The sequence below is a fragment of the Bubalus kerabau genome, chromosome 23 (genome assembly GCF_029407905.1).
Source record: "Bubalus kerabau isolate K-KA32 ecotype Philippines breed swamp buffalo chromosome 23, PCC_UOA_SB_1v2, whole genome shotgun sequence".
Lineage (NCBI taxonomy): Eukaryota > Metazoa > Chordata > Mammalia > Artiodactyla > Bovidae > Bubalus > Bubalus kerabau.
In genome coordinates this window covers 26,527,066-26,554,476 of record NC_073646.1, presented here as the reverse complement: position 1 = coordinate 26,554,476, position 27,411 = coordinate 26,527,066, and the positions used below count along the sequence as shown (strand labels likewise).

The 27,411-nt window shown below is 49.6% G+C and overlaps 1 protein-coding gene across 2 annotated transcripts in view; it reads left to right on the top strand.

Annotated features, from left to right (window-relative positions):
• The first annotated feature begins 285 nt into the window (after positions 1–285).
• Positions 286–27,411, top strand: part of GSG1L (GSG1 like) — a 251,359-nt gene continuing 224,233 nt past the window's right edge. For both annotated transcript variants that reach the window (XM_055561621.1, XM_055561620.1), the window contains exon 1: positions 286–628. In XM_055561621.1, coding sequence (XP_055417596.1) covers positions 286–628 — 343 coding nt within the window. The remainder of the gene's footprint in view (positions 629–27,411) is intronic.

Genomic DNA, 27,411 nt, shown 5'->3' with positions numbered 1-27,411 from the left:
GCCGCTGCCAGGCGCCCGCGGCTCCTCGCCGAGGTGCACTCGCGCTCCGGGCTCCGGGTGCGCCGGAGCCGCTCCGCCGCCGCCCGCCCCCCGCGTTTCCCCGCGCGCCGCGCCCCCACCCCCGGGGTAGGGGGGCGGGTCATGGGCCCGCGCCGCGTCCGCCGCCGCCCATCGCAGGCGCCCGAGCCCCGGGGCGCGGCGGGCAGCGGCCGCTGACGCGGGGCGCCGGCTGCCAACTTCGCGCGCGGAGCTCCCCGGCGGCGCGGTCCCGGCGGCGCGGGCGGCATGAAGACGAGCCGCCGCGGCCGAGCGCTCCTGGCCGTGGCCCTGAACCTGCTGGCGCTGCTCTTCGCCACCACCGCCTTCCTCACCACGCACTGGTGCCAGGGCACGCAGCGGGTGCCCAAGCCGGGCTGCGGCCAGGGCGGGAGCGCCAACTGCCCCAACTCGGGCGCCAACGCCACGGCCAACGGTACCGCCGCCCCCGCCGTCCCCGCCGCCCCCGCCGCCGGGAACGGCCCCCTTGGCGGCGCGCTCTACAGCTGGGAGACGGGAGACGACCGCTTCCTCTTCAGGAATTTCCACACCGGCATCTGGTACTCGTGCGAGGAGGAGCTCGGCGGGCTCGGTGAGTGAGCGGCGGCGCCCCGGGGCTCGGCTCCCGGGTCCCCCGGGGCTGCGCGCTCCCTCCTCGCGCCGGGGCTGGGGGCCCCGCGCAGCCGCTAGGACGCCGTGCCCCGCGCTCCGCAGGCTCGGCCGGCCCAGCGTTCGGGCGCTGGGAGCGCGGTGGGCATGTTGCCGGATGGTGTGGTGGTGGTGTCTGTAAGATGCTGGGCTTTCGGGACGCTCCACCGTTTCAAGGTTCAAGAGGAGCTCCTGCCCCTTCCGAGCGCCAGGCGCCTTTAGTGGGGGGCGGGGGGGGGGACGTCGCCGCGCCTTAGGGAGGCGCGTCTCCCGGCCACCCGCCCCGGCTGCCGGTCGGCGGGGCGCTCGTTCCTTTCCGCACCAGAACTCATCTTCACGCTCGCCCCTTCCCCCCCTTTCCCTTCGCGGGGCTCTGGCTACCCCCGTCCCGCCCGGGGTGGTGGGGGTGTTGCCCCCTCCCACCGCAGATCCACAGAGCCCCGAGCCCAGGGGGTCATTCTTCCCCGCATCCCATTTCCAACCCGCGCTCATCGGCTCCCAGCCCCGGTTTGGGGAGTGAGCAGTGGGGGCAGTCCGGTTGGTTCCCTGCAAGGGGCAAGGAGCACTTCGCGTCTGGCCCCCGCCCGGAGAAGATGCGGCGGGAGGCAGAGAAGGCAGGCGGGAAAGCGGGACAGCCCGGCGAGGATCCAATCAGAATTGAGGCGGGGGGGCGGGGGCGGCGGGGGGGGGGGTCTGTGGGGGAAGGGGGTGACTTTTCAGAAGACAGATCCAACTGCGCCCTTGGCCTCGCACCCTTGCCTGTACCCGCAGGAGACGGCCAGGGCTGGAATAAGGGTCTCCGAGGCAGGCAGCGAGGCCGGGGCAGGACCCCGGGGCCCCATGCTGGGGACGCTGGTCCACACCACCCGGAACCTCCCAGACGCTGGAGAGGATGTTGCTCCAAGTCCAGGTGAGGGGACCGTCTTGAGTGAATTGACCTCTCTCCCCAAGGTTAAAACTCTCCTCTGTCACTTAGCTCTCAGATGTCAACGTGGGCGATGTGTGCAGTCACATGGAGACAGGAGTGGGCCACAAACCTCCAGTTTGCCCTGAGTTAGGCTTTGGCCTGACTGTTTGAAAGGACAGAGGAAAGAAGGTGTGAAATAAACCCAGGGAGGCTGCAGTCCCTGTAGGGAATGCCCTTTCCCATGTCTTCCCTGGTTGGCTCCTCCTCTGCTCCAGGGGGACTTCCTGGCAGGGTCCCCTGCAGAGAAGACCTCCCTGTCCCCCTTTGGAAGCAGAGTCTTCCCATCTTTGTATTGATATCTCATCGCCACTTTTATCTCCCCCATCACACTTGGCACAACCTGAAGTTTTCTGGGGGCATGCCTTTGGCCACCAGCTTCTTGTCCCCGGTCCCCATAGGGTGCCACTCTATGAGGGCAGGGCCCTAGCCATCTTGTTCATTGCCATGCCCAGTCTCTGGGTATTGTCTAGTGCATAGAAAGTCTTCAGTACCTATTTGCAGGGTAATGTTGCATGAGGCCTCGGGACCATGGACTGGAGGTTTCCTGGAGTGCTGCCTGCTCTGTCTTGCCTCTGGGGGTGGTCCACTGAACTTTTATGGCACCACTTGCTTCATACTGGCTGTTTGCCAAAGACCATCTGAATTGGGTCATGCCCTGACCAGTTTCACCCCATCAGACTTACTTCTGCCGTGCACTCAGGACATGAGTATTTTACTCTGGGATGTAATAATAATAAATTAACCTTAAAAGACATCTTGGCTAAAATTCCCTGCTTTCCACTCATCCTAGTCCTCTCCCACAGAGGCCCTGGAATGCCTTATCCTGGAAAGGATCTGCACCCTTTTGGGGGTAGAGGTCCCTCCCCACGCTTCACCTCTACCTCTTACCAAGTTTCTGCTCATGGAAACTCTCAGACCACCTGCTCCTTCCTTTGTGTACACACTTAGATCCAACACTGTGTCTGGTGGTGGCGTGGTCCCGTCTCTGCTCCATGAAGTGCCAGGGTCTCCACTGGCCAGCTTAGCCTCTCAATTGTTGGAGGTCCCTCCAGGCCTCTCTTCCTGAAGGTCACACCCCGAACTGTTGCTGTTATTTCCCTGTAGCTCATCCTTGCGGCTCATTCAGGGCTTGACACAAGATGTTAAGGATTTTTTTGAGTATAGTTGCTTTGCAGTGTTGTATTGGTTTCTGCTGTACCACAAAGTGAGTCAGCGATATGTATATGCATATCCCCACACAGGATGTTTAAATTCTTTAAGTATTAAGGAATGTTAGTTAAAAAACTTGAAAACAATGCTAGCTCACAATTATTGAGCCCTTGATGTGTACCAGAATTGTGAAAACGTCTCACCTGAGAAATCTTGTTGAACACCCTTGCGTGGCAGGCACTTCTATGGTGCCCATTTTTCAGATGAGGAATTTGAAGTTAAGAGAGGTTCTTGTCTGGCCACACACCTGATGAGGGGGCCTGAGTTGTCTTCCTGGGGCAGAAAGGAATCCAGATGAAGTGATCAGAGAAGAGAACCGTGCAGTTGGGGGTCGGAGAAAGGGGCAGTTTTGGAGAGGGCTCAGCATAAGACCCTCACCTGCAGTCCTCTCTTAGTAAAAACGTGGATGGTTAGTTTGTTGGGTAATAAAACAAACCCACAGTTTTTCTCTTTCCTCTTGATCACTGTTGGTTAGTGCTCGCCCCTCCCAGAAAAATCACAATTTTCCTCCCTGGGAGCTTGGAAAATAGTTATCAGCCTGTCACTGTTGGTGAGAAATTTGGGAAGTCTGAGCCAAACTTGGATGATTTTCCCAGCGGATCCTACGGTGCCCAGATCCTACCCCTCCACCGCCGTGGTACTGAAAGGGTGTCAGGAGGTACCTGGCCTCAAACTTTTGTTGCTATGACAACCTTCCTTCTGGGTTCTGCGACCATTTTAAAATTTCTTTCTACTTGGAGAGGGGGAAAAAAAACACCCTGACACACCCCTCCCGCCCACTCCCCAGGAACAAAATCCTACTCTCCCCGCAGAACATGGCCAACCAACTTCCTTCCCTCCCACCATGAAACTACAGGAAAGGTTTTCTTCCTTTCTCTGGATTTTATGTTCACTCCAGTGAAAACACCGACCACGAAATCCTAACCTCTCCATGAGAGGCAGCTGTTAAATGTTCCTTCCTCTCAAACGCCTGTTCGGTAATTTCTTTCTGTGCTCAGGGTAAAAACCTCTCCCCACTCTGGGCAGCCACAGGGAAATCTAATAAGCCCCTTTTCCCACACTAAAAAAAATCTACAGGGTTCACAAAGAAAACTGCAGCCTGTCCTAAACAGACACAATCTCCCCAGACCCGGCACAAAGGACGCTTTTCTCTTTCCTCTAAGAAGGAGCATCAGCCTCCTTCAACAGGCAGACAGGGAAGCATGGCCTCGACACAGAATTACCCCAAGCCCTTCACGCAAATTGGATTTCTCTTCTGGCTGAGATGCTCGGAAGGCGCGGGTGGGTGCAGACGCAGGCCTTGGGGTGGGAGGGGCGGCAGAGAAAGGCCTGGAAGAGTGATGAGGGAAGGTCTGGCGGTGGGCGGGAGGGGGTGGAGGGAAGGAGGCTGCGCTGACGGGAGCGCAGGTGATGTTTGACTTCGGCTCAGGGAGGGTGTGTTTGAGCCTCAGGAGAAGGGTGACTCTGGAGGATTGATGGGGTGGCCAGGTCTAGGGGGGCTTGTGAGGGTGTCTGGAGGGAAGTGGGACTGGGGTGGCCGGTGAGAAGGGAGAGATGAGTCAGGGGAAGGAGGAACAGGATGGTTGGTGTCCTGACTCTAGACCCATTCTGTCCCCTGTCATGGATGGACAAGGTCCAGGAAGGATGGGTGCCTCGTGATGCCTCTTTATAGCAGTGTGGTTTGGGCCAGGGCCTCAGTTTGCTGGCCTGTAGAATGGGGTTTATGGGGATCAGAGCGACTAGCAGCTGCTCAGGGAGCAAGATTCAGTGAAACAGTGAAGGGATGTGCTGAGCACCTGTTGGGTGTGTGATGCCTGGTCTCACTTCTGTGCTGCCCCCTGTCTGAGCCACACTGTGTCTCTCCCGTGGACTTCTGCACCTGTTCCATGATTGCCCCCATCCCTGCCCGTCCCTGTCCACTCTGCAACTGAGTAATCGTCGGATCCTGTCCCTCCTTTGCACAGGCCCCTCTGACAGTCCCCTTCTCACTTAGAATCAAAGCCACATGGTCCCCGAAGCTTAAGGCCCTGCATGAGGGTGGCACTCAGCCTCCCCCGGCTCTCTGGGTCCTCTCCTTCCTACACTGGTCACTGACTTCTGCTGCACTGGCCCCCAACACCAGACAAACGCAGCCTCAGGGCCTTTGCACTGGTCCTCCCTTCTGCCTGGAAGGCTCTTCCAGCAGATGGCCACAAAGACTGTTTCAGCAATTTTTAAAAAAAAATTATTTATTTGGCTGCACTGTTTCAGCATGTTGGATCTTTCAGTTGTGACATGTGGGATCTGGGCTTGCCAGGTGGCGCTAGTGGTAAAGAGCTCTGCCTGCTGATGCAGGAGACATAAGAGACACGGGTTCGATCCTTGGGTCGGGAAGATCCCCTGGAGGAGGGCATGGCAGCCCACTCCAGTATTTTTGCCTGGGAAATCCCATGGACAGAGGAGCCTGGCAGGCTACAGTCCATGGGGTTGCAGAGTCAGACACGACTGAGTTACTAAGCAACACGACTGAGTTACTAAGCACACACGCCTGTGGGATCTAGTTCCCTGACCAGGAATCGAACCCTGGTGCCCTGCTTTGGGAGCGTGGAGTTTTAGCCGCTGGAGCACCAGGGAAGCTCCTGTTTCCCGAAGCTTCTTGAAATCGGCTCTCTCCCAGCACCTGATTCAACATTGATCTCCCCACGCTTTCCCTGCTTGATTTCTAGCCGCTTGCCACCGTTGACTTTTGCATAGTGTTCCTTGTTTGTTTCATGTGTGGTCCATGGGCCCTGTGCAGCTGGGGGTTGAGTTCATCTGGGTTCTCCACACTGGTCCCCAGTGCTGGCCCGTAGTGGGGCTCCATCACCTTTTGTGGGATGGATTTCGGTTGTTGTAACTGTTGTTTTCTGGGTGCAGTTCTCCACCAAGCTCCAAGTGTCTTCTTATGCTGCAGTGAAGCAGGGGGCTGGCCAGGGACCCCTCCCCTTCTGCTGAGGTTTCTGCGCCACCTGCCCCTCATTATGCTCACCAGTGAGCGTGGGGTGGGACCCTTGCTGGGGAGGAGAAGCCCCCTGCTACCCCATGACTTCTTGCTTCCCCTTCATTTCTGCAGAAACCTCAGCCCTTCTGTCTGCCCCTTACATTATGCTGCTCCATTTTCACAAGTACAAGGAGGCCTGTGATATCCCCAACCTGGAGCTTCCGGTGCTTGGGAATACATCAGTGTAATATTACACAGGCCAGGAGCAGCTGATGGGTGAAAGCTGGACTTTGAAGGGGGTAGCTTGGGCCCCCCACAAGTGTTACTTTCTTTGGTTCCCATAAGAACCCTGTGAAGTAGGTGCCATGGTTATGCCCAATGAAGAAACTGAGGCACAGAGAGGGAAAGTGATTGGTTCAAGGCCACACAGTTTCCAGGTGGCAGAGCTGTGATATGCAGAAGGCTCCAGAGCCTGGCCCTTGTCTGCTGTGCCGTGCTGCGCCCCGTCTCCCCCACCCCAGTTAATACAGGCTCCCCTGGTGCCTCCAAGAGGCTTGTTGGGAAGAGCACTGTGCCAGTTGTCCTGACCCAGGCTGTCCCGGGTTCGAGTCCAGCCTCCAGTGCCAGCTTGCAGAGGGACTTTAAACAAGTCACACACTCTCTCTGGCCTTGTCTTTCCTTGTGTGTAAAATGAACATTTCGTTTTGTTTTTTGTCTGCATGATGGAGGCGGCAGAGCATCCAGTGACCACAGGCCTTGTGGTTCCACTGTCCAGGCTCCAGCCCCTAAGCCACCACTCATGTGCTGTGTGACCTCTGGCAGGGGCTTGCCCTCTCTGGGCCTCAGTTTCCTTGGCTGGGACAAGAGGATGATGATATCTGCCTCACGATTGTATCCTTGGAGTTCAGGTGGATAACACAGGTCCTTGGCTGGTATACAGCAGTCACTCATTAATGGAGCTTGTGGTCATCTGACCTTGGGTTAGAGGCTGTGGACGTGTGGCCCTTGGGTCACCTTCGAACTGTCCATTTAAAAAAAAATAGGTATATTTGGTTTATTTATGTATTTTTGGCTGTGTGGCATGCTGGATCTTAGTTCCCCAACCAGGGATCGAACTCTTGCCCCTTGCAGTAGAAGTGTGGAGCCTTAACCACTGGACCACCAGGGAAGACCCTGTCCATCTGTTTTCTTGGCCCTGCAGTGTTTTCAGCATCTTTTAATAAGTTGCCAGTGTTTGAAAATTGAGACACTTCACAGAAACGTCCAGATTGATGGTTTTTCTCAAAAACTTGGCAGGTCCATCAGCACTGGGCCCAGGCTCCTGTGGGGGTGGCAGTTGCCTCTTCCCATGGTCCACCATCCCCCCCATCCCCCCCCATCCCCCCTCCCCCATCCACCCAGGCCCCAAGCCTTGGGGTCCTCCTTGGTGCCTCGTGTTCTCACATCCCACATCTCATCCATGGGCAAACCCTGCCTGCTCTTCATGTAGAATCCAGCCCCCACCTGACCATGTCCTGACCAGCTCTGCCCTGGTATCTCTCCCCTGGACTAGGCCAGTCACCCCTCCCTGGGCTCCTGCCCTGGGTCCCCACCCCTGTCTGTTCTCCATCCGGCACCAGAGGAATCCTGTTAAATCCGAGTCCCTCCTCTGCGCAGGGCCCTCCCGTGCATCCTGTCCTACTTGGTTACAGCCAGGCATCGTCGAAGCCCTGTGGGCCTTTTGAAATTTGCCCCTCGTGCCTCTCTGACCATCTCTCCCTGCAATTGCTCTGCCCTGGCCACACCAGCCTCCTTGCTGGTCCTCCAACAGGCCAAGGCCCTCCTGCCTCAGAGCCTTGGCACTTGCTGCTCCTTTAATGTGGGAACTCTTTTCCAGGTACCTTCCAGGGTCCCTCCCTTCTTAGGCAGGGCTCTGCTCAGATGTCCTCTCTCAGTGGACATGGTCCCAGACCACCTTCCCAGACCATGTGGTCTACATCAGTGACCTCACGTCTCCAAACACTTCCCCCGGCTCCTTATTCCCCCAATCACTCTAATTATTGTCTTACCCACTACCTATCACTCATTTATCTCCGTCCTTCCTTTCTTTCAAAAAATTTTATCAGAGTATAGTTGATTTACAGTGTAGTTTCAGGTGTACAGCAAAGTGAATCAGTTACATGTACATATCTCCCCTCTTTTTTAAGATTCTTTTCCCATATAGGCCATTACAAAGTATCCAGTAGGGTTGCCCATGCTATACAGTAGGTCCTTATTAGTTTTATATATAGTATTTTATATATAGTAGTGTGTATATGTCCATCCAGGGTTTCCCAGGTGGCGCTGGTGGTAAAGAACCTGCCTGCCTCTGCAGGAGATGTAAGAGATAAGAGACGGGAGTTCAATCCCTGGATTGGGAAGATACCCCGCTGGAGAAGGAAATGGCAACCCACTCCAGTATTCTTGCCTGGAGAATCCCATGGACAGAGGAGCCTGGCGGGCTACAGTCCATGGGGTCACACAGAGTTGGACATGACTGAAGCAACTTAGCACAGCACACATGCATATGTCCATCCCAACCTCTAAATTTATCTCTCCCCCTTCCCCCACCCCTTGATAATCCTAAGTTTGTTTTCTACATCTGTGACTCTGTTTCTGTTTTCATTTATCTTTCTTATGTCTCTCCCTTGCTCGGATGCTGACTTCATGGGGGCAAGACTTGGTGCATTTTACATAATGCTGGCTTTGAGTGAGGGTTCGGTGAATATGTGTTGAATGCATGTGGGGTTCTAGGACCTTCTCAGGACTCATGTGTGCAGCGGGAGGCCCCTGGTTCTGTGCCTGCTGTTCCCTTGGACTTGTCAGATGTTCTTTCTTCCCTCTTCCCTTCCCTGTTCTCCTTCTGAGAAGAGGTATTCAGTGGGGGTGCTGTAAGGGGCTAAGGGGGTTCATGCGGTCATCCTCCGTTTAAATCCTGGGGCCAGACTTGGAACCTTGTGGGGATATTGTGACCTCAGGGCTCTGTGTTGCCAGTGGGGCCATCCGTGGTCCAAACTGACAGGAGCAGACTCAAGCCCACTTAAGGATAGGGTTTCTTTCTTTCTTTCCTTTTTTTTTAAGGAGGATGCTGCTGCCTACAAAATCCAGGCAAAGGCCTTGGAAGTCAGAGCCAGGACTATCTGGGCTCCTGGAGGCCAGAGCTGATAATCTTCCCGCAGGTCCAGAGTCACCGACTAAAATCCTACTGAGGCCAGACTGGAAACCAAAGAAAGTTTGGGGAATGGAGGGGCCAGTGGGGAACTGGAAGCCACTGCCCCACTAAAGGGGCAGCTACTGTTCAGCTCCAGTGCCCATTATTACTGGAGGAAGGGGGACCCTGTGGGACCAAAGTTGTCCATTTTATCAGTCCTCCAAGAAATGGTTGAAATTTGGCAATGAATTCAATTAATAAGAAGCGTGCTCTGCAGGACTGGGCCTAACATTTATGAGGGGTGAGCAGACCCTGTCCCGCCAGTTTGCAACTTCTAGGCCAGAGCCCTGCTGCTCATGTGATTGGAGTCCCAGCTCCTTGTTTCCATGGCTATCGGTTCAGTCTTGAGAAAGAATCTGATTGGACGGCGTGGTGCCCGTGGCGGCCTTGATGGCTGATTCCGTCAGCTCTGTCCAGGAGTGGGGGATGTAGGATCTACACAAGCCCGTCCTGTGAAGAGAGGAGAGCAGAGCTTCAAGACGGGAATGGGTGGGGGCTTGGATGGACATCCCTAAAGGAGGTGACCCATTAGGCTGGACTCCAGGACTCACCACGTGAGAGACAAAATCACCTGAAATGGCCTTAAAAAAAAAAAGAGGAACTTATGGTTGTTCTTGATAGAAAGTCTCCTAAGAAAAGTCCAGGTTGTGGCATGGCTGGATCACAGTGTAATTGGGACTTTCTCTTTCCAACCCTTGGCTCTGCCTTCCTCTGGGTTAGCTTCATTCTCAAGTCCACTCTCCCCCTGTGGACATGCCCCAAAACTTTGGACTTACCTTCTGTCCTTTCGGTAATTTGAGGGGCAAAAGAGATCATCCTGTCCAAGGTTCCAAACAAAAGTCCCAGAGCCCGTTCTCACTGGATCAGTTTGGGACTGTGTCTCCATGTCCTTGAACTGATGGGCGTGGCCTGAGGGGTAGATGGTATTGATTGACCACAGGATATGAGGACAGGTTTCTCTCAACCATGAGGCCTGAGAGTGGAAGAGCGCTGTTCCAGTCAGCACTTACCACAGTGATGCTGTGTAACAGCAGAACCTCAGGGGCAGACAGCTGTAAGCTCAGCTCGATAGCCTGCGGGTCCACATTAGGTTGGGCCTAAATATTAGGTGACTCACACGTATGCTGGTCGCTGGCTATTTGCTTTGCTGACACCTCATTGGCCAAAGCAAATCATGCAGCTGAGCCTGGAGTCTGTGTTGTGGGCACCACAGAGTTACAATGGCCAAGGGCATGGATATAGGTTGTTGCTGTTATTTAGTTGTTAAGTCGTGTCTGACTCTTTGCGACCCTATGGATTGTAGCCCTCCAGGCTTCTCTGTCCGTGGGATTTTCCAGGTAAGAATACTGGAGTGTTGCCATTTCCTTCTTTGGGAGAATCTTCCTGACCCAGAGATGGAACCTGAGTCTCCTACATTGGCAGGCGGATTCTTTACCATCTGAGCCACCAGGGAAACCCTCTATGGATATAGGAGAGAGTGAAGAATTGGGGCCATTAAAACAATCATTGGATTGACATATACACCTTGCTCTGTTTAAAATAAGTAACCAACAAGGACCTTCTGTTTTAAAAAAAGGGAAAGAGGACAAGAGGATGACATAGATGAGATGACATTGGCCAGGTGTTGATAATTCTTGATGGTAGTTGATAGATTCATGGGGATTTATTACACTGCTCCTTTCACTTTTGTGTATGTTTGAAATTTTCCACAATAAAAAAGTTAAAACAATCACTGTATTGTAGGTGGTTCTTCAAAGCTGGGACTTGTCCAAGTAAGAGGGACTTCCCAGGTGGCTCAAGAGTAAAGAACCCACCTGCCAACACAGGAGACTCGGGTTCGATCCCTGGGTCAGGAAGATCCTCTGAAGAAGGTAATGGCAACCCACTCCAGTATTCTTGCCTGGGAAATCCCTTGGACAGAGGAACCTGGAGGGCTACAGTCCATGGGGTCACAAAAGAATTGAACATGACTGAGTCACTGAACAACAACAACCCAGAAACAGATGCTGGTCAGATAAGGACAATAGATGCTCCCTACTTACACAAGAGAGGTACATCTAGGAACTGAAGGAGTTTGTGGCTGAGCCCAATCCCTGGCCCAATTCCTTTTAGCCAAGACACTGCAGCTGTGCCTGAGTCAGAGGTTCTTGATCATGTGGCCCTCTGGGCTCTGTGATGCTGAGATGGAAACCTGGGGCCTCCATCCAGAGAACCTGGTCCCCCTAAACACACAATTTGGTTTGCGGTTTCCAGAGAACCACACTGGAGACCACCCCCAAGTTGAGGACCTCTGATCCATCTGGTGTTTCCCAAACCTGGCTGTGCCCAGGGCCATCTAGTTGTTGTTGGTGGTGTTCAGTGGCTAAGTCGTGTCTGATTCTTTGCAACCCCATGGACTGTAGCTTGCCAGACTCCTCTGTCCTCCACTATCTCCCGGAGTTTGCTCAGATTCATGTCCATTGAGTTGGTGATGTTGTCTAACCTGAACTTGCTAAAACACAGATTCCCTAGGGCCTTGCCCTTGGACCTTCTGCTGGATAGGTCGGGGGTAAGGCCCAGGGATCTGAATTTCTTTTTTAATTAATTAATTAATTGGCTGCACTGGGTCTTTATTGCCACCCTAGGGTTTTTCTCTAGTTGCAGCGAGCAGAGGCCACTCTTCTTTGCTTCTCATTTCAGTGGCTTCCCTTATTGCAGAGCACAGGCTCCAGAGCTGGGGCTCAGTAGTTGTGGCACACGGGCTTAGTTGCTCCTCAGCATGTGGGATCTTCCCGGACCAGGGATTTAACCCATGTCCCCTGCATCGGCAGATGGATTCTTAACCACTGGACCACCAGGGAAGTCCCAGGGATCCACACGTCTAGCCAGCTCCCCACGGATTTCTGAGGCACAGCAGGTGTGGGCCCCAGTGTTCCCATCCAGGCCTCTCATTCTGCATCTGACAAGGGGGCAGCGAGCCCCGGCCAGGCCCCTCACTACCAGTCCACCTCTGCCTCCTGCTCTCTCAGCTTCCGGTACGGTCTTCCACTTCCGGCTCTGCGCCACGCTCTCTGCACTTCTGGCCACATCCAGCTTATTTCCCGCCTCTGCGTGTTTGCTCTCGCTGGTCCTTCATGCGGATTCCCTTCTTCTAAATATGAGCTGTCACGTCCGAAGACCCTCCCCAACCCCCCAGCCCTCGATGCTGTGTTCTCCCACAATCTCCTCACAGCACTTACCACCCGCTGAGATGATTTTTTTGTTTGTTTGTTTTAAATTTCCAAGTGCATTTATCATTTGTACCTCTCATCTTAAAATGAGCAGCTCAGAGCAGACCAGAGACTGTGTTCAACTTCTGACCATGGTGTCCCTGGGCCAGAACGCCATGGTCCTTAGAAAGTGGCAGAATCCCTTTGGATGGGAGAGCTGGTCTCAATGTCGCAGGATGAGGGTCTTTCCATGGGATGTACATGTTACCTTGGAAATGCACAAAGCAAAATTGAGGGCTGTCAAGAGGGTCAGTGCGCGCGCGCACGTGTGTGTGTGTGTGTGTGTGTGTGTGTGTGTAAAGAGGGTAGAAAGTGACAGGCAGGATCAGCCCAAGTGCAGAGGCCCTCTTGGCTGGTGGGGAGCGCCCCACAGCCCCGCAGGACTGTTCCAGGGTGGTGAAGCCCAGGGCTCCAGGATTCCCCAGGCCATGATAGGAGTGAGGGGAGGCCCTGAGTGTCCTCAGAGTGGAGGCCTGGGCAGATGTGCAGGATCCCAAGGAAGAAAGGTGTGATCCCACACAGGGGATGGGGACACTGCTGGGGACAGAAGTTTAGAGCAGAGTGAGTGGGAAGTTTTCCTCTCCTGAGTTTTCAGAGGAAATGTGGGTCTCAGTTGCCCCACCTGGCAAGTGGGGTGATTATCCTGAGCTCCTGGTTTGGCTCCTTCCTGTGAGTCAGTTCAGTTCAGCTGCTCAGTCGTGTCCGACTCTTTGTGACCCCATGGACTGCAGCACTCCAGGCCTCCCTGTCCATCACCAACTCCCGGAGCCTACTCAAACTCATGTCCATTGAGTTGGTGATGCCATCCAACCATCTCATCTTGTCGTCCCTGTCTCCTCCCGCCTTCAGTCTTTCCCAGCATCAGGGTCTTTTCTGATGAGTCCTGGTGGTTTAAATCTATTCCAATGGGGAGGTCAGAATCGCTGACAAAAAATGAAGATGCCAGCGCTGACCTCTGTCCCTGGATTCCTGCTGGGTGGTGACTCACCGAGGCGTGAAGGGTGGCCCGGCCCCAAACTGCCTCCTCATCGCTTCTGGATGCTGGGCTGCAGGGTCCTCTCCCAGGGGCTGCCCCCTTGCTGCTGGTGGACACCAGCCAGGGGATGTCCATGTTCCAGCTTCCCGAAGCAGATCTGGAGCCTGGGGGAGGGGCAGTGGTGGGGAGGGGCCTTGTCCTGCATCCCAGCCTCCCAGGGAGGGGATCAGAGACTGCAGACACCCCGAATATCAGAGGGACCCAGGGCAAGGCTGCGATCAGACAGAGGAGCCAGGAAGGGAGGTAATGAAAGAGAGTGACAGAGAGAGAGAGAAAGAAAGACACATACAGAGGGGACGAGGGCAGGAGACGTGGAGACAGACAGAGGGATGTGCAGAGTTACAAACCAGGGACACACACACACAGATGGAGAGACACAGAGAGAAGCAGAGGCAGCAATAAGGAGGGAAACAGAGTAACTGAAAGGGAGACACCGAGACACACACACACACACACACACACCCCACACACACACACACACCCCACACACACACACACACAGGCAGGCCTTAGTTGCTGAGAGGAGAGGCAAGTAAGGGGAGCCTGAAATAGCCCGGGGGAGGCGGGAAGGCTCACATATGGCCCCCTTCTTGCTGCTCTTTTCCAGGAGGGCTGAGTCCATGGTGGGAGGAGGCGGCACTGCCAGGGGTGGGCTCGTGAGGCCTCAGCCCTTGGTGCCTCGGGCAGGTGGGGAAGGTGCAGCAGCCAGACCAGACCCTCCCCTTCCCCAGACTCCCCCCTCCTCCTTCCTCCATCCCTCCCCTGCTGGGGGGGAGTGGGTGGGCTTGGTGTTGTGCTACTGGGGGACTTCTGCCCATCAAGGCTTCCAGCCCCTCTCTAAACTGCCACAGGTCAATAATAATAAGGATGGTGGTGACTCATGTATGAGGAGAGTAATAAACACATCTTAGCAAAACTGGTCTTTTTATTAGTCATTCGCAGCCCAAGTAAACTCACTATGTAGGAGGCAGCTTCTCAGCGAGTCAACTGGATCTGTATCCTGGTGGCCACTGGGACACAGTTGTGGAGCCTCCCCTGCCCTCTGTCCTTGTCTGTCTGTCCTCTCTTCTCTCTGGGTCTCTCTCCATCCTGCTTGCTCTGTCCCAGGGTCGAGCTCTGGAAGAACTGTCTCTCCCTGCCATCCTTGTCCCATGCCCTCAGCTGCCAGCTTTGTTCCCTGCTGGTTCTCGTGGCTCAGATGGTAGAGTCCACCTGCAATGCAGGAGACGTGGGTTTGATCCCTGGGTCGGGAAGATCTCCTGGAGGAGGAAATGGTACCCTTCTCCAGTATTCTTGCCTGGAGAATCTCATGGACAGAGGAGCCTGGTGGGCTGCAGCACATGGGGTTGCAAAGAGTCGGACACGACTGAGCGACTAACACTTGCCTTGCCGAGTCTCAGGAGAAATCTGGGTGGTCCTGGGTGAGGAGCAGAGGGAGGAAGACCTTCCCCAGACACAGTCAGGGTAGGGGGTTGGGCACAAGTCTCAGTGGCTCCCCTCAGCTGAGACCTCTGCTCAGAGGTCTAACCTGCATCTCCAATGAACAAGTCTCCAACCCACTGTCTGTTCTTCTGCCATCACTGGCCGGGGGAGGCTGGATCACTCTGCCTTGACCATCTACAAGTCCGGGAAGGTTCAGACAACCCCAGGGGCTGTGTTCCATGTGTCCCCATCCTGGACTTGGGTAAGAGAGGCTCTGTCTCCGGGTTCCGAGGCTGTAGAAGCAGGAAAGGGGGACGAGTTTCTGCCCAGAAGTGGCTCGTGCCATTTGGCTTGCGTTTCATTGGCCAAAGCAAGTCACATGGCATTAGCTAATCTTCTAGGGGCTGGAGCATGGCGGTCCTACCAGGTGCCTAGAAAGCGGAGCTTGCGAAGACTGGTGACAAGCGTGATTGAATACCTCATCCTCACCTGCCCCCTCAGCTCCATCTCAACAAGCAATAAAGGACAGCACCATCTTTCCCAGGTGAAACCTTGAAGTACTCTTTAACCCTTTCTCCCCTCTCTCTGTTTGTCTCTCACACATACATCAGCATTCAATCCATCAGCAGATCCTATTGGCTCCTTTTCAAAATACATCCAGGGACTTCTCTGGTGGTCCAGTGGCTAAGAATCCACCTTCCAATGCAGATGCTAGTTCTATTCCTGGTTGGGGAACTAAGGTCCTACATGCTTTGGGGCAATGAAGCCCGTGTGCCACAAGGAAGATTCCCACGTGCTGCAAGGAAAACTCCACGTGTGTCAACTAAGACCTGATTAATAAATAAATAAATATTAACAAAAATAGAAATACATCCAGAGTCCAACCATTTCTCCGCCTCCCCTCTGCCCCCCTGGTCTGAGTGGCTTGAGTAGAGGAATGCATCTAATGTGTAGTGAGGTGCTGGGCCAGTCACTGCTTCCACGTGTGTTCTTAACTGCATAAACCAGTCACATCTCTGTGACTTTTCCAGGCTGTCTTTTTTTTTTAATTGAAGTATCGTTGATTTACAATGTTGTGTTAGTTTCTGGTGTACAGCACAATGACTCAGTTATGTATACATATTCGTTTCCATTATAGGTTATTATAAGATATTGAATATACTTCCCTGTGTTATACAGTAGGTCCTTGTTGTTTATCTATTTTATTTTTGAATCTTTTGTACATTCAGATACTCACTGTCTTTAATGGAGGTTTTTTAATTGAAGTGTAGTTGATTTATGAATACAATATCATGTTAGTTTCAGCTTCAGGTGCGCAGTGCAGTTATACACACACACACACACACACACAATTATACACACACACACACACATATACTTTTCAGACTCTTTTCCCTTATAGGTTGTTACAAAACGTTGAGTTTAGTTTCCTGTGCTGTATTGTAGGTCCTCCTTGTTGGTTATCTATTTTATATACAGTAGTGTGTATCTGGAGGTTTCCCTCGTGGCGCAGTGGTAGAGAATCCACCTGCAGTGCAGGAGACACGAGTTCCATCCCTGGGTCGGGAAGATCCCCTGGAGAAGGAAATGCCAACCCACTCCAATATTCTTGCCTGGAGAATCCCATGGACAGAGGAGCCTTACTAGCTACCCTTTTCCATGGGGTTGCAAAAGAGTTGCACATGGCTTAGTGACTAAACAACAACAGTGTGTGTAGGTGTTAATTCCAAACTTCTGATTTATCCCTTCCCGACTTTCCCCTTTGGTAACTTAAGTTTGTTTTCTATGCCTGTGAGTCTGTTTTGTAAATAAGTTCGTTTGTGCCATGTTTTAGATTCCACATATAAGTGATATTATATGATATTTGTCTTTCTCTCTCTGACTTAGTTCATTTAGTATGATAATCTCTAGGTCCATTCACGTTGCTGCAAATGACATGATTTCGTTCTTTTTCATGGCTGAGTAGTGTTCCATTGTATATATGTACCACATCTTCTTTATCCATTCTTCTGTCAGTGGATGTTTAGGTTGCTTGCTTCTCAAGCCCGTTCTTCATTCCCCCTCTGATTGTGTTGGAGTAGGATTTTGAGACCTGTGGTCAGTCATCTTCCCATATATGACTGCCGGCCCACTTGTTCTGACACTTACTGGATAGTTATTTCCATCTTGAAAGATTTGTCTTCCTTTGCAATAAGAGATCATTTGGAATGATTATTTGGAAGCTATCTTTGTGTCTTCTTTGGTCTTCATTCATTCAGACATGTTTTTTGAGCACCTACTCTGTACTGGGTCCCCTCCTCTGTACCAGGAATACTGGGTGAACTTGATGAATGAGGTCCCTGCTCACAAGGAGCTCATATTCCAGTGGAGAGAGAAAATAAATAAGTTAAGCAAACATAAATAAATAATTTCATATGAAAACTTAAGTGAAAAGAAAGCTGAGTTGTGTCTGACTCTTTGCGACCCCATGGACTGTAGCTCACCAGGCTCCTCTGTCCATGGAATTCTCTGGGCAAGAATACTAGGGTGGGTAGCCATTCCTTTCTTCAGGGTATCTTCCTGATCTAGGGATTGAACCCAGGTCTCCTGGATTGGAGGCAGAGTCTTTACTGTCTGAGCCACCAGGGAAGCCCATAATTTCATATATTTTCAATCACTGTAGACTTAAGTGCTATGAAGCAGAGTCATGAGATAGCAGGTGAGGGTGGGGTTCTTGATTGGGTGTTGGGGGAACTTCTTTCAAGGGGTGACATTTGAACTGAGATCTGAATGACCAGGATAAGTTCTGGGTACGGGGGCAGCGTTCTAGGCAGAATAAGTTCATCCATTTTCTACTTCTTGAGTCAGTTTTTAGAGAATTGTGTTTTCTCCTAAAATAATTTATTCATCAAGAGATTCAAACTTATTTGCATAAAATTTAGCAAAGTATTTTCTTGTGATTAAAAGGAAAAGTCTCTGTTTAATTAGTTTCCTCTTTACACTCCTAGTCCTATATATTTTCCCTCTTTCTCTTGATTTATTTTGCTGAAGTCTGCTGAGGGTGATATGGGTCCTGGTGAAAATTGCTTTTCAGACCCTCCAGAAAAGAGCAGACTGGCTTGAAATCTTTACATGGGATCTGTACCGAGATGTCACATTCTCAAGTTGAAGGCTCCGGTAATTTGTTCCTGATTTTTCTCTTGTTTTTGGTCCAGGTCTTACCAGCTAGGCTGTTTAATTGTCCCCCCACCCCCCCACCTTTTTTTTCTTTTTTTTTTAAATAAAGAAGCCATACTCTTGTATTTAGAAATTCAGTTTAAATTTCCAAATGCATCATTAATTTCTTTTGGCTTACCTTTGTGAGGGTTGTTTTATTACTGTTTTCAAGTATTTGAGTTGAAAATTTTGTTTCCATAGTTTTAAAAACAAGAATGCATTTACTGCTATGAGTTTGCCTATCGGCACCACTTTGCTCAAATCTTGTGAGCTTTGAAATGCAGTGCCTTTTTCAAAATGGTTTTCTAAAAGTTCTGAAATTATAATTTTGTTTTCAGCACTTCTGAAATTTCAGTTTTGTTTCATCGTTGAGTTATTTGCTTGTTTATTTTGGCTGCACTGGGTCTTTGTTGTGGCGCATGGGCTCCTCTGGCTATGCAGCGTGGGCTTAGTTGCCTGCCCTGTGGCTGGGGGTTCTTAGTTCCCTGACCAGGTATTGGACTCATGTTCCTTACATTGGAAGGCGGATTCTTTACTACTGGACCACCAGGGAAGTCCCTTTCATTGAATTTATCTTCAAGAATAGTTTAGTGGAGCATTAATAATTTCCTGGTGCTTTGCCTTATTCACTTAAATTTTTTGTCATTAATTTTTAGCTTTACAGAATGTTGAAGGAGGTGGCCTGTGAAATTCTGCTTCGTACTTTTTTGGGAAAAATTATTTGACAAATTGAATGTTCTATTTAATTTCCTTGTGTGTAAGGTAAAGCAGGTTTATAAAATTTAGAACTTCAGGGATGATTTTGTTGTTTATTTCTCTTTGCTTTCTTGATCTGTCAAAAGCTAGATGCGGTAGGTCAAAGTCTTTCTCTTCAATAGAATTCTTTCCATTTTTACTTGTGTTTCTAATAGTTTTTGTTTTTATAAAGTTTGATTCTTTGTTATTCATCACAAAAAGATCTGTGACAGTTATATTTTCATTGTGGAATTGTGGATTTTATCTTTTGTCAAGATAAAATGACTGTTTTCCCCTAGTGAATGCTTTTTGCTCTGGCTTCTATTTTTTCATATTTTAATATCACTATCCCAGCTTTCTTTTGTTTGTGTCCTCTTTATATCTTTCTAGCCTTTTTATTTTAACTTTTTTGTGTCTTTCTGTTAGGTGCACATCTCGTAAGAGCAGCATAGTAAGAGTCTGTCTTTTGGGACACCTGGGGGTCTTAATCAAATGATGTTTATTTCTGTAATCAGTACATTTGATTTCATGTCTTTTTGTAGAATGTTTCAATTCTTTATACCTTTCTCTTTAAGCATGTTCTTTGTTTTTCCTTTTTGGTTTTGTTTCTATTTTCTTTGCTGATGACTTGAAAAGTATACACATTACTGTTAATTCTGTTTTTAAATCTTAGATTTCTATTTCTCTAATAATTATGAAGAGCTGTTTGTAGTACATCTTCTGTGGTGGGATGAGATTGTGTGCTAAGTCACTTCAGTTGTGTCCTACTCTTTGGAGCCCTATGGACTGTAACCTTCCAGGCCCCTCTGTCCATGGGATTCTCCAGGCAAGAATACTGGAGTGGGTTGACATGCCTTTCTCCAGGTGTTCTTCCTGACCCAGGGATTAAACCTGTGTCTCTTATGTCTCCTGCATCGGAAGGCAGTTCTTTACCATGAGTGCCACCTGGGAAGCCAGTTTTTTTTTTTGTGTGTGTGTGGCTGCCTCATGCAGCATGACAGAGAAGGCAGTGGCACCCCACTCCAGTACTCTTGCCTGGAAAATCCCATGGATCGAGGAGCCTGGAGGGCTGCAGTCCATGGGGTGGCTGAGGGTCGGACATGACTGAGTGACTTCACTTTCATTTTTCACTTTCATGCATTGGAGAAGGAAATGGCAACCCACTCCAGTGTTCTTGCCTGGAGAATCCCAGGGACGGGGGAGCCTGTTGGGCTGCCGTCTATGGGGTCGCACAGAGTCGGACACGACTGAAGTGACTGAGCATAGCATAGCATGCAGCATGAAGGATCTTAGTTCCCTCACCAGGGATTGAACCTACACTCCCTGCAGTAGAAGCCCGCTGGACCACTGGAGAAGTCCTAGGATGAGATTAGTAGCTCTTGAATTTTGGTTTTTACTCATATTTGTAATAATAATTGCAACTTGATTTCTTGCATAACTGGTTTCAATACTAATTCTAAGTCCTTTTAGTTAATTTCCACCCCTACCCCATTTTATTCATGTCCTGGTTGACTTTGAACACTAGATATGATGGTGTATGTTCTGGCCACCAGCTGTGGGCTGGATCCCATGCTTGATGCTGAGATGCAGTGGAGATGAGGCCAGTGAGGTAATTCCTGCCCTCCTGGAACTTCTAGTTGTATGTGTGTATGTGTTTCTGTTCTAGTGTGCATGTGTTCACATGTACATCTGCTCATGTGTGAATGTGCGTATATTAACAATACGTGAAGCAGCAAACCCATCTCCTTCTGAGGAGGGGCATTTAAGTGAGATTCAAAGAATGAGAGGAAGCTAGCCTGGGGCAGGCAGGGGAAACAATAGTGAAAAGCCTCTGCAGAGGGACAGAGCTTGGCGAGTGGGAGGAATGGAGAGAAGTTGGATGTGGCTGGAGGGTAGTGAGCTAGGGAGAGTGGTGTGGGGTGAAGTGGGGCAGGGAGCAGAGATAAGATCAGAGCTTTGTAGGCATGGAGGACTGTGCTTTATCCCCAATGCACTTGATCTGCTTCTTAGCTCTTGTTTAAGAATGGCTCGCTGTGACCTTTGGCTGTGAATGACACCATAGCTGGGTATAGAAGACACAGGTTTAAACCTTTCCCCTTAGTGTCCTGTGGGCATCATTCCATATTTTCTGGCGTCTCTCACTGAGGAAGAGGTGCCTGAAGTCAGTCTAATTTTTTTCTTTTGTAGACAACTTGTTCTGTTTTTCCTTGATTCTTATATGATTTTTCCCATTCATCCTCAAAATAGAATTTCATCACAGAATAAATAAATCTGTTTTTAAATTGGCCAAGTACCTGCTGTTGTCAGCTTAGGAAGGCTTGATTGTATTGTATTTTCAACTGTTTCTCCTATTCCATTTGTTCTGGGCTCTTCTTCAGAAACACCCACCTCTTATTTATGGGATTGTTTTCTGTCCCCTGACCTCTATGGCTATTATTTTCTGTCACATAGGCTTAATGTTCTTTTTGGCATTCTCTGAACTTTCTAGATCTGTCTGATGTTAATTTGGGGTGTATGTATATATCCCAAATAAAATAAATATAACATAAATGTACATATATATCATATTTCATGTTCTTTGCCATTATGGCTTATTCTAAGATATTGAATATAGTCCCCTGTGCTATAGATAGTGCTACCTTGTTGTTTATCTATTTTTATATATTAGTGCATATCTGCTAATCCCAAACTCCTAATTTATTCCTCCTCCTACTTTCCCCATTGGTAACCATAATTTACTTTTCTATGTCTGTGAGTCTGTTTCTGTTCTGTAAATAAGTTCATTTGTATCATGTTTTAGATTCCACATATAGTGGTATGATGTGATATTTGTCTTCATCTGGCTTATTTCCTTAATATGTTAATCTCTAGGTCCATCCATGTTCCTGAAAATGACATTATTTTATTCTTTTTATGGCTGAGTAATATTCCTTTATACATATTTTAATTACATCTTATTTATCCATTCATCTGTTGATGGACATTCAGGTTGCTTCCTTGTCTTGGCTATTATAAATCGTGCTGCTACGAACGTTGGGGTGCTTGTATCTTTTCAAAGTAGAGTTTTCTTTGGATGTATGCCCAGGGGTACAATTGCCAGATCACATGTTAGCCATGCATAGTAATTTTTTCTTAATAGCTGGATATGGTGTGCTGGGTAAAAGGAACTGCTGTCGATAGCCTTCAGTAATGTGATGGTGATGTGTGGGGCAGGGCAAGTGTCCTGTGTTCTTGTGACTTAGGTCTCAGCCTTTCGGTGAGCCTGTGCCCCTGGGTTGTGAGTTTCCCATGTGCTTCTCAGTCCCCTGTACTATTAGGTGGCATAGGATCGCTGGAATTGGGTGTTTCCCTTCCTCCAGGTTAGTAAGGCTCTGATAACACCCCAGCAGGTTAGACTACTCTGCTTCCCTGGTGGCTCAGATGGTAAAGAATCTTCGTGAAATGCCGGAGACCCGGGTTCAATTCCTGGGTTGGGAAGATGTCCTGGAGGAGGAAATGGCAACCCACTCCAGTATTCTTCCCTGGAAAATCCCATGGACAGAGGAACCTGGCAGGTTATAGTCCATGGGGTTGCAAAGACTGAGCAACTAATATACAGGTTGGACTCTGGTTAACTAGTTTGTCCTGAGGGTAAATCTTGTTGAGAAGAACAGAATGCTCTGATGAACTTCATATGATTCATTACCCCCGTTCCTTCCTGAAGTATGAGGGGTTTTTTCTCTGATATTCACTGTGAGGATGTGGTAGACCTTCTGCAGGTAAAACTCACAGAAGTGTGAGGACCCTGGATGACGGAGTCCCCCTCAGGCGTTTTCATTTCTCAGGCTTATCCACACTGAGCCTCCAGCAGTTCATCAATTACAGCTCAGGATGCCTTCACCTGGCACTGGTTCCCACAGCGGTTTCTGCTCTGTGATGTTGTGTTTCTCTGAATCCTCCTGAGCCTCCACCAATTTTGGGGACAGCCGTTTGCCTTGTGACCTCACTTCTATTGGAGCTCTAAAAAGAGTTGTTGAGTTTTCAATTTGTTTAGCTTTTTCTTTTACTTGTTCTTAGGATGGATTGGGGGCTTTCCAGGTGGCACTAGAGGTAAAGAACCCACTGGCCAATGCAGGTGACATAAGAGACACGGGTTTGATCCTTGAGTTGGAAGATTCCCTGGAGAAAGGCATGGCGACACTGTCCAGTATTCTTGTTTAGATAATCCCATGGGCTTCCCTCATAGCTCAGTTGGTAAAGAGTCCGCCTGCAATGCAGGATACCCTGGTTCAAGTCCTGGGTTGGGAAGATCCCCTGGAGAAGGGATAGGCTACCCACTCCAGTATTCTGTCCTAGAGAATTCCATGGACTCTATAGTCCATGGGGTCGCAGAGTTGGATGCGACTGAGCGACTTTCACTCACACATTCATGGACAGAGGAGCCTGGCAGACTACAGTCCATAGGGTCACACAGAGTTGGATACAACTGAAGTGATTTAGCACATACCCACGCAGGGTGGATTGGTGACTTCCAAGCCTCTCACCTGCCAGAAAGAAAACCAGAAATCCCGTTCGTTCTTTTGTATGCCAAAATAGTTTAGAAAGTTTGTTCTCCAGCTTTTGGTATTTCTGCTCAGAAGCATGGATTCTGGCCCTAAATCCTTTATGCTTTTCTACTCCAGCGATTATGGTTAAATCGTGCTTGGGCAGCTCTGAAGGTGCCTTGGTCTAGTCAGAGAGATCCTCTCACTTCCTCTTCCCTGTGCTCCAGCCTGATTCTGCTGGGAGCTTTAGGGTAGGAAATGTTGTGCTTCCATCAAAGCAAGAGATTCTAGGCTCCAGGTTTAAAAAATTTTTTTTTTGGCCAGGCCGCATGGCATGTGGGATCTTAGTTCCTTGACCAGGGATTGAATTTGTACTCCTTACATCGGAAGCTTGGAGTCTTAACCACTGGACCACCAGGGAAGTCCCACCAGGCCCTAGTTTTAATTCCAGCTCAGAGGAGCAGAAACACAAGAGAAGATTCTCTCTGCTCCTTGAGCTGTGCCTCCTGGTGTCCCTGCCTTGTCAGAGCATCTCCTCCTGGGCAATGGTGTAAGTTTTTGGAGGTAAACTGCCATGCTGCAATGTTGATTCCATTTTCTGTGGGGGTGAGTCTGCTTTTCACTGCTTCAGATATGTATTTGGACTCTGTTTTTGCATCTTTTGGGCTCAAATGGTAAAGAATCTGCCCACAGTGTGAGATACCTGTGTTTGACCCCTGGGTTGGGAAGATCCCCTGAAGAAGGGAATGGCTACCCACTCTGGTATTTTTGCCTAGAGCATTTCATGGACCGACTGAGCAACTAACAATTTGAATCTTTAGTTCCTTAAAGTCCTTCCTTTCACCTAGACTGCCTTCCTGGCGGCTCTTCTCAACTAAATCTGTTGTCTAATTCTCCAATCTGTTGAGTCTCAGTTATGGAGTTTATATTTTCTCAGGGACAGGAACAAATGCTTCTACGAATTATCTTAGAATAAGTGCATTTCAAAGATGTGCTTCTGTTCTTCTTTTTAGGTTGTAGAATGATCCCCAATGCCCTATTCATGATTGTTTTCCTCATCTCTGGGTCTGGAATGGTCTCTTCAGGCCTAATGTTTATTCCAAAATAGGATGTGTGGATTCTCTCTGATCTGCCTCATTTTTCACCTGGTGGCTGTTAGATTCTTCCTCATGTATCTTAAGTGGTACAGAAGTCTGGCACTTATATCACTAAGCTGATTTCTATTTTTTTTTTTTCAGGATATGTTTACATTTTGTGACTCAGCTTGCTGGAGGTAGGACCTCCCTCTCTCCCTGCTGGTGGTTTGATATGGAAAGGAGGAATGACCTTCTTGTTCTGTGCAGTACTTTCTAGTTATTCGTTGTTGTTATTATTTATTTACTTGGCTCTATTGGGTCTTAATCACAGCATGCAGGATCTTCACTGTGGTGCGTGGGCTCAGTAGTTGTGGCTCCTGGGGTTAGTTGCTCGGAGGTGTGTAGAATCTTAGTTCCCTGACCAGGGATGGAACCCACATTCCCTGCATTGGAAGGTGAATAGAATTCTTAACCACTGGACCACCAGGGAAGCCCCCTTTCTAGTTCTTAACAGACATGGCTGATATAAAACTATGGTTCCCCCAGCATTCCTACATTTCTTCTTATCTTTGCCCCATTTTACTTCAACTCAAGATGCAATGTGTTGTTGCTTGTTCTTTCTGACCCTTACCATGTGCCCTCACTGGGCATCACGGATACTGGGTGGATGGAGGCCGGGGACTGAACAGTCCTGGTCGCCTCAGAAAGTGGCTCCTGGGCTACGGAGGGTGGGCACTGCCTCTCCCAGATCTAGTGATGTCACTGCGCTAGGGCAGTGGAACCCCTTTGGTCTTCCTTCTTGGCTGCAAAGATAAGCTGATGAATGGAAATTCCTTCTCGGTCTGGCAGAGATCATTGACTATAGGCCCAATTGCTAGTTCCCTTGTAATACTTCACTGCTTCATGTGTCTCCCTGAGCCTTTTGATTGAAAGATGGCTGTGTGCTGAGTCGCTTCTGTTGGGTCTGACTCTTTGTGACCTTATGGACTGTAGCCTGCCAGCCTCCTCTGTCCATGGGATTCTCTAGGCAAAAACACTGGAGTGAGTTGCCATGTCCTCTTCCAGGGGATCTTCCTGACCTAGGGATTGAAGCTGCGTCTCTTACATCTCCTGCATTGTCAGGCAGGTTCTCTGCCACTAGCCCCAAGGGGCAAGTCATATATCCCTGGCCTGCCACCAGCATTTTTTTTTTTAAAACATTTATGTATTTGGCTGAACTGGGTCTTGGTTGTAGAACACAGGACCTTTAGTTGAGGCATATGGGATCTAGTTCCCTGAGCAGGGATTGAACCCAGGCCCCCTGCATTGGGAGCATGGAGTCTTAGTGACTGGACCACCAGGGAAATCCACATGCCACCTGTCTTAAACAGAAGCCCTTCACCCTCTGTTGAGTGTAGGTTTTGATAAAGAGGAGAGGAGACCTCAATCTCTTCTGGATTTACAACAAGAAGATATGAGTTGGAATTGTGGCCCTGTTATCAATTCTTTTACTCAATCATTCATTCCATGTCCATTTATTAAGGTCTGGATTGTCGTTCAGTCTGTAAGGTGTGTCTGACTTTTTGTGACCGTACAGACTGCAGCCTGCCAAGCTCCTCTGTCCTCCACTGTCTTCTGGAGTTTGCTCATATTCATGACCTTTGAGCCAGTGATGCCACCTAACCGCCTCATCCTCTACTGTCCCCTTCTCCTTTTGCCTTCAGTCTTTCCCAGCATCAGGGTCTTTTCCAACGAGTTGGCTCTTTGCATCACGTGGCTGAAGTATCGGAGCTTCAGCTTCAGCATCGGTTCTCTGGATGTTTGCTTATATTGCATCAGGTGCTTACCTAATAGGTACTAGAGGTAAAGGATGACTAGCGTTGGGTCTTTGTCTTGTGAGGGATTCTTCCAGTACCAGTTCTGTGTGATCCTGAATAAATAACTCAGCTTAAAGTTCCCTCATTGCACCCATCAATAAAATGCCCCCCTCCCCAAACATCTGAAGAGTTGTTGGGGGCTTGAGAGAACGCAGGCAAGACCTCTCCCATAGCACTCAGCAGAGGGGGTATGTGTTCTTTAGAGTCTGAATAAACCACTTGGAATTTAGAGGGGGGTTCTGGGATGGGGACGCTGTTGAGGAAAGAGAGTCTGGTTAGATCTTAACTGGTTCCAAGAAATGCCTGGGTAGCCAGTTAGCACTGTCCTGGCTGAGGGGACAGGGGTGGGGGGCGGCGTGGTGGGTGGGGGGGTGGTTTGTGGGAGGCCCTGGAGCTACCTGCAAACCCTTCATCTGCCTGAGTGCCCACAGGGGCCCCAGCTCAGCGGAGGGAAAGTTCTCAGTTCTGGGGCTGTGAGACTGTCTTCATCTCCTGGGTCCTGCCCCACTGAAAAGGGTCTCTTTGTAGGTTGCTGGAAGGGCATCTATCCCTGAAGTTTTATTAAATTGAAATGCATACTGAGTGCTGTGTGTATTTTGTTTTGTGTTTGGGTTTTTTAGGAATCAACAAGGGGGATACAGTGATGAAAAAGATGAGGTCTCTAATCTTATGACCTGTAGTTCTCTTTTGGGGGAGTGATAAGGCAACAAATGAATACATAAGATGGTTTCAGAGAGTGAAAATTACAATAAAAAGAAAAATATACAGAGTGAAGTAATTCAGAAAGAGAAAGACAAATACTGTATGTTAACGTGTATATATGGAAACTAGAAAGACGGTACTGGTGATCCTACATGCGGGGCAGCAAAGGAGACACAGATGTAAAGAACAGACTTTTGGATTCAGCGGGAGAAGGCGAGCGTGGGATGATCTGAGAGAATAGCATTGAAACATGCACATTACCACGTGTAAAATAGATGACCGGTGCAAGTTTGATGCATGAAGCAGGGCTTTGGGACAATCCAGAAGGATGGAGTGGGGAGGGGGATGGGAGGGGGTTCAGGATGAGGGGACACATGTATATCTGTGGCCGATTCATGATGATGTATGGCAAAAACCACCACAATATTGTAAAGTAATTATTCTCTAATTAAAATAACTAAATTAATTTAAAAAATTAGTGATTGGATGGAGGGTAACCAAGAAGCAGTTTAGTTCGGGTGGGCAGGGAAGGGAGGCCTCTCTGAGGAGGTGATGTTCTTCTTGAGATCT